Genomic DNA, 14,607 nt, shown 5'->3' with positions numbered 1-14,607 from the left:
CATTAAGATTCAAGCAATTGACACTGTCACGTGACTTAATAAAAATGGTCAGTATCAGTAATAAAAATCCCAGGGTCACTAATAGTTAATTATATGACCAAACTGAGAGTGTGCAAGCAACTATTGGCCAGGTTTACAAAACCTGGCAAATCAGCCTTATCTCATAAAGGTGCAGATGGCAGTGGAAAGTTCTGTGGGTGATCTACTAACCAAAGTGCAGTTAAAGAAAATCAATGCTTTCAGGTTAAAATCTCTATTCATATTGTGTGTATGAAAATTGGGTACATATTTTAAGCCAAGACTACAGCTTACTTAGACTATTTAATGCTTTCAGCAATATACCGCAGTTTGCTTGTTCTATATTTTTTCAAGAGATGGATACTTTTGAGAAATTATCATGGTTTAAGATCTTCTGAAAGATCTGATTACCTCTCCAGGGCGGATTTTGATGTAGAAATTGCTCCTTTTGTAGGAGATCTTGAGGATCTTTGGCCAGGCAAATCGATTGATTCTCAGCCTGTCACGGTAAATCAATAGACCATTGGCACACACGCCCAGCATTATGTCAATCCCTTCTGAATCCTGCCTCAGAAAGAATGGGTGATTATTAAAGGCACAGTCAGCTAAATTACATAACTTCTACTGCAAGAAAGTTTGCCTAATACTAACTCTTAGTAAATAATTTTTTAGAAAACATTTTAATGTTGAATGTATGATTTCTACATTCACTAATGGCACTAACTGAGAGCTACTTGCTGTTGTAGTGTCTTTAGCAGTTGTAGTTACAAATTGTACCATGTGATTTTTATGTACCTTAGCATGATGCAGGTCGACACCGTACATGGACAGTTTCTTAGCATTTTCCAAGAAATTAATTTCCGCCTCAGCAGGTGTCATTCCCCTGAGAAAAAGGAAGAAAATAACCATTCTGGTTATACAAAGGTGCCCCTGACAGTCACATGTGTGCATTTATCAGCATTTACAACAGCTTCAAACATAGTTGCAGCTCCATATAGAATTTACAATCAGAACTGATTTATTCATTAAAGAACTGATATATTTATTAAAAGTTTTATAATAAGATTTTAAGAAATCATTTAGAACTATTCTGAAACAGAACAGAATATTTGTTAACATTTGGTAATATTATACATCCTATCCATTGTCCAACTGCCTTTCCTATGTATGGTTTACAGGGATGCTGAAGCCCATCCCAGCACCTCAGGCCATAGGCAGGGAACATTACATATACTGGTAGTAATATTAATATAATCTGTAATATAATCTCTTTTGAATTAGACAAGTATTGTACAATCTCTCTGTAATAAATACAGTCTATAATATCTCTCTCAGACCTGTAAGTTCTATGCAGTTCCATCACCCTCTCCTCCAGTTCACGAGTTTGGTTGGGGGCAAAGTGGAAGTCACTAACATAGTCGGAGCCATGGTCATCTTGGTCAAAGTCTCCCAGTTTTGCCTGCACAGTGTAGGAACCCAGCAAAGCATGTGTGACAAAGGAACAGGGCAGACGGCCAGAGAGGATGTCATTTCGCAGCTGCCAACACAGGTAGTACCTGGAACAGAGAATATCTCCTGAAAGTATAAATTTTGTAATATTCTTATCTTCGTTGTTAAGGTCTGACCTGTAGAAAAGCTGAGGGGTCTTCAGAATGACATACTATCATAATATATTTCAGTATATATATATATTTTTTTTTTTGTTAACTTTGCACAGCATGCAAATGTTCTATAAACTTAAATTAAAAATAAAAATAACCTGGAAACAATATAGTACTTGATTTATCATCTCTTTTGTGATGGGAATGTCAGTTGGAATGCCAAATTTTAACATTTTTACACAATGTAATCCAATGTAATGTAAACATATCATGTAATTATGCCTTGCAATTGACAATGTTTATTGTGGCATACTGCAACGTTTATTATTACATTGGCCAATAATCATGTTGGCTTGGCTTTTTACGAGATGTAATAAATGTCTCAGGTGTCCTTTAAATGTGTCTGTAAAGTTTTAGCCCAGAAATACCCAACAAATCATTTGTAATTACATGCTGTAAAAGCCCATTTTTTAACAGAAGCAAAAACATACTGTTTTCATGCATGTATCTTTAAATGCAAATGTGCTGTTTTTCCCCTTTCTGCCAAAATATTTTTTTTAGATTTGATTATCATGACATTGCAGTTCTTTGACATTTTTTGACAGTTTATTATTTGCATGCATTTTTAAATCATATCAGTTTAAAATTCTGATATATGGTTTTCTGAGAGCACACATCTGAAGCGAATGCACAGAATTGTCCATTGAACTGTTCACCAACTTGCACCATGTCTGCACAGCTGACATGACACTAAACAGAAAAATTGCAGTATGCCTATCTAGGGGTGGGAGAAAACATTGATTCTCCCATAACCCCATAACTATTGTCTGTAAACTTTCGAATACTTAAAGAACACTTATTTTAAATAAGTAATTGCTTTAAAAAGTAGCCTGCTTATATAATAAAAAATAAAATAAAGTAAATTTTGAACAAAATAAATTTGATTTAAAATTTATATGAAAATGTAGCCATGTGCAGTAGGCTAATATTGAAAACTGAGAATGTGACGCATCGTGATATTGAGTTGATAATGATAATCATAATTTAACTGAATTATGAAACCAAGATTCACACCCCTACATTTAAGATGGCATAAGGCTACTGACACACAGAGATTCCAACTATAAACAAAAAGCATAAAAACTGCAATTTTGGTAGAGATGTAAAGTTGTAAAGATGTATTTGCACAGCAGAAGAATTAATTGGGGAAAAAATGTAGATCAAAAATAATTTTGGAATTAGATCGTGACTTCCAGAATAGGAATCGGATCGGATTGTGAAGTGCCTGAAGATTCCCACCCCTATGCCTAACATGGAAAGTATAAAAGAACAGAAGATGCCAAGACCATTTCTTTTGAAATAAACACTTGGGAATTTACCATTTTTATAAGGCAGCGGCTATTTACACTATGTGTACACTGAGTGATAGGGGCTATTTTCATTATATGATAACACTAAGTGTAAATAGCAATGGATTCAATTTACACAAAGTGAAAATAGCAGTATTTTCTTAGCGATATTCTGCTATTTATACTACCTATTGCAAATATTGGCAATTATCTGCACCTCAGAATTGTAGTACATTATAAAACAGTATGCAATAATAACGCATTGAGTGTAAATGATTATTTTGGCCTAATTCAAATTATTAAACGCATGCCACCTTATTGGGACAATATAAGCCCTCCCTACACCTACACTAACCCTACCCGATACTTTATTTTCAACTTTTGAATAAAAACGATTATTTCCCTCATTTTTATTGAAAACAAATGCCTTTCTGACATGATATGAGATTTGAAAAGGAAGAAACAAATTTGACAAAAGGTGGATTCGAACTTGGGTCGATCGCATCAAAAAGACTGCAGCATGCTCTTTACCATCTACACCACTGGAGATGCTGTTAGACTAGTGGAGATTTGCAGTATGCAAATTTGGAAAGCCATAATATCGAGACCATACGGTGGCCGAGAAGTGCAAAACAAATCACAATTCTGAAACCAAAATAACAAATTACAAATGCAAATGCAAATCTAAAAACAAAAAACAAAATAACAATTCAGAAAACACAACAACAATTTCGAAAGCATTATAACAAGTCAGAAAACACAACGACAAATCTGAAAACAAAACAAGCAAGAAAACACAACGACAAATCCGCAAACACAATGACAATGAAATGAGATATACAGCTAAGAAGACCACCATCGGATAGGATATGACAGAAAGGAATAGTTATAAATCGTATAAACCGCTAAATAGTTCATTAGACTTCAATAATTTTCTATAGAGAGAATAATGTCTAAAACAGCTTCTTTTTTAATGTATCTTAAGGCAGTCAATAGATTAAAATGATTAACAATTAATATCATGTTTCTCATGGTTTTCTCAAAATTTTACACTTGCTTCTTTTCCTTTCAAATCTTAATACTTTATTTGTAATGATGATGAAAAAAAAACCATACAGATTTGTTAAAGATACCACAGTGTTTTATTGATCGGTGGTTTTTCTCTTGAAGCAGATTTGTTAAAGATACCACAGTGTTTTATTGATCGGTGTTTTTCTCTTGAAGCAGGGTCAGAAATTAACATGGAGTTTTAACATACGTATGAGCCTAATCATTCAGAACTGCTGCACTAGAGTCTCATGAACATGCAGTCGTGCACACAGACCTACGACCAAGGTCAGGATATTCATTAAATAAACTAAATTTCGATTTGTTTTTCACCAAACCCTATCATTTACCCCCAAAACACTTGGATAAGAATAAACTTTTGTACTAATATTAGGACATCAGACAATCATCAGATTTCACTGTCAATTCTCAGCCATTTATGTTTGTTTTTTTGGGGGGTAATGAGGGTAATCAGACACAGAGGCACCTACAGTTGCAATTAAAATCATTCAACCACTTTGACCAGCAAGAAGAACAAAAGTGGTAGCACTTTATTTTACAGTACGTGTACTTCCCTGTTACATATATGGTAATTATCTTGTACCTACAGGCAAATGAGTGGTAACACAAAGTACTTACATGAAGTGTATGTACATGGTAACAAATAAGAAACACGGCTGTACTTAACAGTCACACATGCATGGTAATTAGTTTGTACATACAGACAAGTGTGGGTAAGAATGGTCACTTACAGGTAGTGCCCGTACATGGTAACTAATCAGATACTTTACTGTACTAACTAATGTACAGGTATGAAAATTTCTTATCACGATTATAGTGACCAAAATTATCACGGTTATCAGTATTATCACGGTATTGTTAAAATGTGCTGGAACTGTTCAAAAAGTACCGACACATAAATCACTTCACCAAGTTTTATACTTAAAATAAAATAAATTTTATTTGCTGTTTGCTGATTTTTATCACTAAAACAATAACATTACCAATGAAGTCTGGATTTTAAATGACAACTTGACTGACAACAGTTTAATAGCATGTTCAAATAAATAATATAAATGTTCAAATAAAACTTTGAAAAAGTTTCATATAAAAGTAAACCTCACATTTCAGCCTTTAAATAAAGAAAAGGGTTAAGTCAAAATGATAATTGATTAATAAATGATTATATGTATTTTATATGCTCCATAAATAATTCGATATAGTTTATCTGAATTGTTTAAATGTGTAGAATCCACATAAGCTTGTTTTTCATCAACCTGTCAAAATTTACTGCAGGGCATGCAAATTTGGTCCGTTTTTGGCCAGACAGAAACTGCAGTGCGCACAGACTGAATTTAAATATAAGTCTCTGTAACTCCACTCAATGACAGCAGGTGGCGCTTTATATGGAAAAGCTGAACTACAGAGGATTCCCGTGAACTCCATGGACAAAGCAATATTGCAATTAAAAACACTTCCTTTAGGTATTGGTACATGGAGCGAAGATGAAAACAAAATGCCATCGAATCATTTCTGAAGACAGTCAGAACCTTCAGAGGTACATTCATATAAGTAATTCATTGATATATTCATTTGTATAATTCCCTTAGCACTCTTTTAAACCCTCCCAGCTTTTCCACCCTATTTTCACTCAAAACGAAATTACTCTGCGCGCTGTGCGCACGTGAGACAGTTACTTAAAACTCTCCTTTATGCTGGACAGTATTTATTTATCGTGAGTTGTTCAGATCGCGGTAATCGAATATGGTTTTAATGATAATTAAAATATGAAACGATAATACTAACCGTGGAGAATTTTATCATGATTTATCGTCAAACCGGTAATCGTTACATCCCTATATGTATATACATGGTAATATTAAGTACTTATGGACAAGTGGGTGCAAATAGGCATGTCCTTACAGTATCCATATATGGTAACTAATAAGACACATCACTGTACATACTAATGGTATGTACATGGTAAATATGTTGCACCTACGGAAAAATTTGCTATTATGTGGTAACAAACAAGACACATACTGTACTTGGTATACACATGGTAAATATGTAGTACTTACAAACAAGTGTGTTAATGTTAAATTGCTCTCCACAACAGTGCTTACAAAGTTTGAAGAATTGGTAATTCCTGTGTAATGTTTATGTAAAATGGTGCACTGTCACGTTGCACACAACGGGGAGGAACACGAGACGAGGATAAACTCAAATAGCAGTCTTTAATGTAGACATCAGGGCAAGGCAGGCCTGAGGGCTCTGGAGGCCCCTCAGGACACACATGGATAGGCTTACAGGACGGGGACCTCCAGAGCGGAACAGACAGAACAGAGGCCATGGCAGAGCTGGGAGCTCTGGAGGCCATGACGGTGCAGGGAGCTCAGGAGGCCATGGCAGGTGGTCCTTGTGGCCGTGGCCTCGTCCCTCAGCCCGGCCACTCCAAACGGAGTGGGCATCCTCTGGGCATGACGAAGGAGTCAGGGGCCCTCACAGGGTCCCTCTGCAACCACTTGCACTTCCGTGATGAGTCACCGTGGCCATGACAAGTCAAGATGAGTTAAAACTGTTCCTGTGGGCACGACAAGACTAAAAATCCATGACTCCTGGGAACATGAAACGGCACTCCTGGCTGTGAAGTGGACTGGATCCATGGGACCGGGCTGGAGTCAGCAGTGGGCCGGCGGGATTGAGTCAGCGGCATGCTTAGGAGCATCGATCTCCCCGCGAACGGCAGCGTCGATCTCCCGCAAACGGTGGGAAATAGGACTGTAAAATAAACTGCAGCATTTTACATAAACATTACACAGGATTTACCAATTCTTCAAACTTTGTAAGCACTGTTGTGGAGAGCAATTTAACATTAACACACTTGTTTTTAAGTATTACATATTTACCACGTGTATACGAAGTACAGTATGTGTCTTGCTTGTTACCACATAATACCACATTTTTCCGTAGGTGCTACACATTTACTATGTACATACCATTAGAATGTACAGTAATGTGTCTTATTAGTTACCATATACCTATACTGTAAGGACCTGCCTGTTTGTACCCACTTGTCCGTAAATACTACATATTTACCATGTATATACATTAGTAAGTACAGTAAAGTATCTAATTAGTTACCATGTATGGGCACTACCTATAAGTGACCGTTCTTACCCACACTTATCTGTATGTACAAACTAATTACCATGCATGTACGACTGTTAAGTGCAGCCATGTTTCTTATGTGTTACCATGTACATACACTTCAGGTAAGTACCTTGTCTTACCACTCACATGCCTGTAGGTACAAGATATTTACCATGTATGTACCAGGAAAGTACACGTATCGTAAAATAAAGTGCTACCACAAAAGTTTATGAAACCAATTCAAAGGCATCAGTAGACTATTAGAGAAAGTTTATTAATAAACATTTGAGTGTTTATTAATCTCTGCTGTCAGGTATACATTTATTATACATTTGTCAGGTAATTGTGTTAAATACATTGTGCTCATAGAACACACTGTATAGTTGTTTGTGCTACTACATGTGCACAGAGGCTAGTTAAGTTTATTATTTCAAACACGTTTTGCTGTCAGTGTTCTTTGAAATGCTTAGGTAAAAGGTTGTAGATGCTATGCATTCTAGACCATGTGTCTTGTGTAGCATTTGGACCAATCAGACACACAATTTTGCATTTGATTTAACAAATCAATTAGTTATTAGATTAACAAATGGTCAGAGACCCCCCCACCCAATACACATACTGGGTGCTGGTATGTCTGTCAATTACTCCAGGCCCCCGGTTCCATGGCAACCAATCTGATAACACTTGTTTTATTGCTCAAAAAAGAATGCGGGCAGAGAAACTCACTTAATTTTCCCTTAGGAAAGACATTATGCCATAAAAATTGACTCTTCTCTAATTAATTCATAGAAAAACCTTTCTTTGAATGAACACACATATCTTCAGGTCATAGTGTATATTATTACAGTTCTTGTATATGTTTTTGTGTATTGTATCCTGTTTTATCCATGTTAATGATAGAACACTAGTTAATATTACCTGACTTATACCATGTTTGGTCTCTATCAATTCGTCTTCGGATGATCTAATTGAGTGTATATTATATGTCGATACCTATGCAACATATAAGTGTTCTAAGAATCTTTAATAGTTTGTATATCAACTTCCATATCAACAGTAGCAAAGCCGGAAACTTTGCTTCCGGCTTTGCTACTGTTCGGACGCTCTTGCACTTTTCTCAGATCTCTCTAAGATTTTAACTTCAGCAGATCACCACAGTGCTCAGACAACACATTTTTTGGGGAAAATTGAGACTCTTTCCCAGCAGTTTACATTCCAGAGACGGAAAAACACAGCTGTCTACATTCAAACAGACGAGATAAAATGCCTCTCGTGGAATCTATTTGCTGCAGAAACTGCCACAGACTTCTACAAAGGATTGTGGTTCTTGAAACAAAGTTACTTGCTGGACTTCCAAAATAGGCGGAACACACAGCAGATGGTCATCACGGACCCCCTCAGCATACAGTCGGTGAGTCCTGTGAATCTAGTGAATCTCAACAGTTTATACAAAGTGTAGAGGAAAAAGCCGAAACAGATCGACAGACAAATCGATGGCACAAACAGGGAGCGAGACTCAAAGGCAATCGAGACATCAGATTATCACGAGTATCTCGTATTGCCGCTGTAGCATCCTCTATCCCAGATACGGCTATGACAAGACTTGTAAACACTGGTATCCTACCACCCCCTATACATCTTAAGAACAGATTTGAAGCATTAATGAATGTGGGTGAGGAATCCGCAAATGTGACTAAACACGGATCGAATCAGCCAGCAGCTAACATCGCTACTAACAGGCGCTCAAGGTCGAGCAGACAGCGGCTTTCAGCTCAGAGCGCAGCCGAGCCCAGGACTCTGATAGTGGGTGACGCTATTATCAGAAACATCAGTAGCAGGACTACAACTACATACTGCTTTCCTCAAGCAACCGTCTCTGATGTGAACAAAGAACTTTGGAACATTCTGATGAAGCACAAGACTGCAAATCGAGTCATCATCCATGTGGGGAAGAATGATATTCGGAAGGAGCAGTCAGAACTCCTTAAGAAGGATTTCAGTGAACTCTTTGAAACTCTTCAAAGTCTTGAAGTTCAGCCGTTCATCAGTGGACCATTCCCAGCAAGGGGAACTAACATGTTTTCACGGTTGCTTGGGCTAAATACATGGCTACAAAGAACCTGCAGTATAAAAGGAGTCAACTTCATCGACAACTTCAATCTTTTCTGGGGCCACAGACAACTGTTTAAACTGGATGGCCTCCACCCAAACAGACTCGGTGCAAGAGTGCTAAAGGACAATATCTATTTCTCCCTCCGTCATCCTTCAGCGGTGTGTGCCAATCTACTCGGCCTGAATGGCACACACACACCTGGACAGAATATGAATGACCACAAGACTTCATGTCAGCTTTTGAGTCAACATGTGGTTGACACATCCCACAAGGATACTGATAACACTACGCAGCCACAACAAGCACTGCTCATGGACATCCCGGCTGAGCCCTGCCCACAGAGCTCATCACATGCAGACTGTGACGTATTACAACAGCTCCAAAACTCAGCACCCAAGGACGACTTTCTGGAAAACAGCCAGGGAAGCCAGGACAACATCTCACAGCCACCGGAAACACCAGAGCCAGAGCCCTGCTCACCAGACACACTTTCCCAATCTCCAGCATCTCCACTTCTAAGCTTCTCACAGAAAATGGAGGAACTGGTGTATGCTGGGACCAAACTCTCCCACTCTTTCGCTGCAAGCCCCCAGATATAAACTAAAAACCGGTGGGCCCCACAACCACCAAAGACTGCAGGCCCAGCTCACCCTCCTCCTCCTGCGAGAGCTCTCCGGCCGCTGCCACAACGCCAGGGTCCAAACCCTTCTCCATCTGGTGTAGGTGAACCAAAAACAACTGATAACAGCTCTCAGTGATATGTGTCGGGTCCCCGCTATATTAGCCACAACATTCACAAATGTTTACAGAATAAGCGGGAACCCAGTGTGCCTGTAGCCTCCTCTATTTCTATTTTATCACGTGATAGAAAGTCTAAGGCCTTCTCAAGCCGTACGGCTGACCCATCTAACCTGCGGACTATAATGCATAAATCTAAGATTGCTGTAGAGACAAAATGTAATTCCATCAAGTTAGCATTTTTAAACATTTGCTCACTTAAAAATAAATAATTTCTGATCAACGATTTAATAACCACAAACAACCTGGATTTTATGTTTCTAAATGAAACATGGTTAGAAGACAGCTGCAGTGCAATAGTCCTCAATGAAACAGCCCCTCCTAACTTTAATTTTATAAGTGTCTGTAGGACTGTTAGGAGAGGTGGAGGTGTAGCTGCTCTGTTTAAAGATGTTTATCAGTGAAAGCAAATGTCATTTGGTCAGTATTTGTCTTTTGAATACCTAGGTATTGTGCTGAAAGGTGCTCCACGCACCCTGTTTATCATTATTTACAGGCCTCCAAAATATTCTCCAGCCTTTGTTGATGAGTTCACCGAACTGTTATCAATGATTTCCTCAGAGTTTGACTGTTTTGCTATTGTAGGGGATTTTAATATTCACATAGATAATGCAGAAATCAAAACTACAAAAGAAATTATAACTGTTTTAAACACTTTTGACCTGAGTCAGCATGTGCACGGACCCACACACAATCGTGGACACACTCTAGATTTACTCATCAGTAGAGGTCTAAACATCTCATCCATTGTAATTAAGGATGTAGCACTATCTGATCACTTCTGTATTTTCTTTGATATATTGATCTCAGTCACCACTGAATCTAGATCTGTCTCTATCAGAAAGAGATGCATTAACGAGAACACTAGTGCGCTATTTATGAAGGCAATATCATTAACACCAAGCATTTCTGCAGACCCTGTTGATCTTCTCCTGGAGTCATTTAACTCAAAAGTTAAGAATGCTATTGATGATATTGCTCCGATAAAGGTCAGCAAGAAGACTGGCAGACAAAAATCAGTTTGGAGAAAATCAACAGCAGTTCAGAGCATGAAAAGACAATGCAGAAAAGCTGAGCGGATGTGGCGGAAGACGAAACTCGAAATTCACTATAGCATCTATAAAGACAGCCTTCATGCTTTCAATGTGGAACTAGCCACAGCTAGACAGACTTTCTTTTCAAACCTTATAAACAGTAACTTAAACAACACTCGCACTCTTTTTGCAACTGTTGAGAGACTGACAAACCCCCCAAGTCAGATTCCCAGTGAAATGCTCTCCGACAGCAAATGCAATGAGTTTGCTTCCTTCTTTTCTGAGAAGATCAATAATATCAGAAAGGAGATTGGCACATCCTCAAGTTATGCAGAGGTCACACAGATTCGACCGCAATTTCAAAAAGAAGTGACTATGTGTGTTTAAAAAAAAATTGATGATAACATTTTGGAAGAAATAGTACAGCACCTTAAATCTTCAACCTGCTATCTTGACACACTTCCCACATCCTTTTTCAAAAATGTGCTTAACTGTTTAGAAGCTGATCTCTTAAAAGTAGTGAACGCCTCACTTCTTTCTGGGACTTTTCCAAACTCCCTTAAAACTGCAGTTGTTAAGCCCTTTCTGAAAAAGCGCAATCTTGATAACACCATGTTGAGCAACTATAGACCCATATCAAATCTTCCTTTCATAGGTAAGATTATTGAAAAGGTAGTTTTTAATCAGCTGAACAACTACTTAAACTCAAATGGATACCTGGACAATTTTCAATCTGGTTTCCGAGCACATCACAGCACAGAGACAGCACTCATTAAGATAATAAATGATATTCGCTTCAATTCTGAATCTGGCAAAATATCAGTGCTGGTACTACTAGATCTTAGTGCTGCGTTTGACACTGTCGATCATAACATACTTCTAGAGAGACTGGAAGACTGGGTCGGGCTTTCTGGGATGGTACTCAAATGGTTCAGGTCATATTTAGAAGGGAGAGGTTATTATGTGAGTATAGGAGAGCATAAGTCTAAGTGGACGGCCATGACATGTGGAGTCCCACAAGGCTCAATTCTTGCACCACTCTTGTTTAGCCTGTAAATGCTCCCACTAAGTCAGATAATGAGGAAGAACCAAACTGCCTATCACAGCTATGCTGATAATACCCAGATTTACCTAGCCTTATCTCCAAATGACTACAGCCCCATTGACTCCCTCTGCCAATGCGTTGATGAAATTAACAGTTGGATGTGCCAGAACTTTCTTCAGTTAAACAAGTCATTGCATTTGGTAACAAAGATGAAGTTCTCAAGGTGAATGCATACCTTGACTCTAGGGGTCAAACAACTAAAAATCAAGTCAGAAATATTGGGGTGATTCTGGAGACAGACCTTAGTTTCAGTAGTCATGTCAAAGCAGTAACTAAATCAGCATACTATCATCTCAAAAACATTGCACGAATTAATGTTTTGTTTCCAGTCAAGACTTGGAGAAACTTGTTCATGCCTTTATCACCAGCAGGGTGGATTACTGTAATGGTCTTCTCACCGGCCTTCCCAAGAAGACCATTCGACAACTGCAGCTCATCCAGAATGCTGCTGCCAGGATTCTGACTAGAACCAGAAAATCTGAGCATATCACACCAGTCCTCAGGTCCTTACACTGGTTTCCAGTTACATTTAGGATTGATTTTAAAGTACTTTTACTTGTTTATAAGTCACTCAATGGCCCAGGATCTAAATATATTGCTGATATGCTCACTGAATATAAACCGAACAGACCACTCAGATCATTAGGATCGAGTCAGTTAGAAATACCAAGGGTTCACACAAAACAAGGGGAGTCTGCTTTTAGCTATTATGCGGCCCGCAGTTGGAACCAGCTTCCAGAAGAGATCAGATGTGCTAAAACATTAGCCACATTTAAATCAAGACTCAAAAATCATCTGTTTAACTGTGCATTTGTTGAATGAGCACTGTGCTATATGTCCGAACTGACTGCAATGAATTTTAAGTATAATCATTTTCTTTAAATTTATTTTAAATCAATTTCTATATCATTTTAAAATTCCTTGTTTTTATTATTTTTATTTCCATGTTTATTGATTTTTAATGTCTATTTCACTTTCTTTTATGCAAAGCACTTTGAATTACCACTGTGTATGAAATGTGCTATATAAATAAACTTGCCTTGCCTTGCCTTCCAATCCAGTACATATGCAAATTACCATGCATAGAGACAAAGAGTCGTAAACTTTCCCTCCAAAAGTTCAAGTCACCATAGGCTCTTTGACTCCCCAGAAGTGTGACCTCTATAGCAGATAAAGCTCTCACGTAAGTGACCCCCCGGCAGTCTGCGGTTCTGTTAGATTCTGAGAAGATGAGGATGTGAGCTAGAACTCTTCTACACCTTTTAAGTTTTGCGCCAGGCCTTTCAGCCTTGACTTTCCATTCAACCAAAGCTCCTCGGACCTTAGCAGATCTCTTTCTTAGCTCTTTTTCACTTTCTACCTGGCAAGAACATTTCTACCTCAGAACATCTTTGGAATTCATCACTCTTCAACCCGGAAGAACGTGATCGGGAGTCCAAAACCTTCATCTGAAACTGCATTCCGGACACTCGTCACAACCAAGCAATGCAAGTATAACATTTAACTAAATGAAACAGAGGTTTAGTATAAGTTATAAAGCCCGTTATGAATGGTGCTGATGATTTTAATCAGGTGGTTAAATTACTTTTTCCATAACTGCATTCTCTGGTTTTCCTGATGGTTTCATCAATCAACTCTCATTTGCCCTTTCCCCATGTATGAGTGATTGAACGTATGCTTGTTTGTTTGTTAGACTAGTTTGCGTTAGTGTTTAGTTAATAAAAGTCGTGTGCACAAATTAGTTTTGAGTTTCTGGTTCTGCCTTGCAAATTAAATGTCTCTTTACGATTTTGACCCTTAAAACATGCTTTAATGTATTAATACTTAGAAAGGTATTTTCTGTGGCCAAGAAAATATCCTTTCTTAGAGTTGATATGAATTTACACTGAATGTTCCCTGGACGAACGGATTAGATGATGGCAATTTAATTCTGTGACAGTTATTACTGTCAGCCGATATAAATAATTGTAATTAATCATAATTAATTGTGATTATTTATATGCAATTCCCTTTTGAGCTAATTTGTTAAACTTGTGTTAAATTAGAATAAATTATTAGTTCAGCCATGAAACTCTATTGGCACTCTAATTGGATTCAGTGTTCTCAGCCAATCAGGTTCACATACTCATTACCGTGTGCCATATATAACCCGGATGTATGCTTTGTATGCCATGTCTGCGCACAATGCTTATCCTCCTATTAGTGTTCTGGCTCCTTCTGGGCATTCCCAGATTTACGAGGATCATGTCTAACCCTGATGTCGACGAGGAGTCATCCCTTAATGACCCTGGATCAGATCCAGATGATGACACCGCAATCTCGCAAACTGCCGGAGTCAAACAACTCTTCAACCCTCTTGCCAAATGCAGGAGTGTTCGTCTGGCCCAAC

At 38.1% G+C, this 14,607-nt stretch overlaps 1 protein-coding gene across 3 annotated transcripts in view; it reads right to left on the bottom strand.

Annotated features, from left to right (window-relative positions):
* Positions 1-14,607, bottom strand: part of LOC306854699 (band 4.1-like protein 1) — a 231,061-nt gene that overhangs the window by 117,055 nt on the left and 99,399 nt on the right. For all 3 annotated transcript variants that reach the window (XM_079392905.1, XM_079392906.1, XM_079392907.1), the window contains 3 exons: positions 1,356-1,574; positions 814-901; positions 430-582 (listed from right to left, as the gene is read on the bottom strand). In XM_079392905.1, coding sequence (XP_079249031.1) covers positions 430-582; positions 814-901; positions 1,356-1,574 — 460 coding nt within the window. The remainder of the gene's footprint in view (positions 1-429; positions 583-813; positions 902-1,355; positions 1,575-14,607) is intronic.

The sequence above is a fragment of the Barbus barbus genome (assembly GCF_936440315.1).
Source record: "Barbus barbus genome assembly, chromosome: 35".
Lineage (NCBI taxonomy): Eukaryota > Metazoa > Chordata > Actinopteri > Cypriniformes > Cyprinidae > Barbus > Barbus barbus.
Note: the sequence above shows the minus strand (reverse complement) of the source record. Positions and strands in the feature narration are given on the sequence as shown.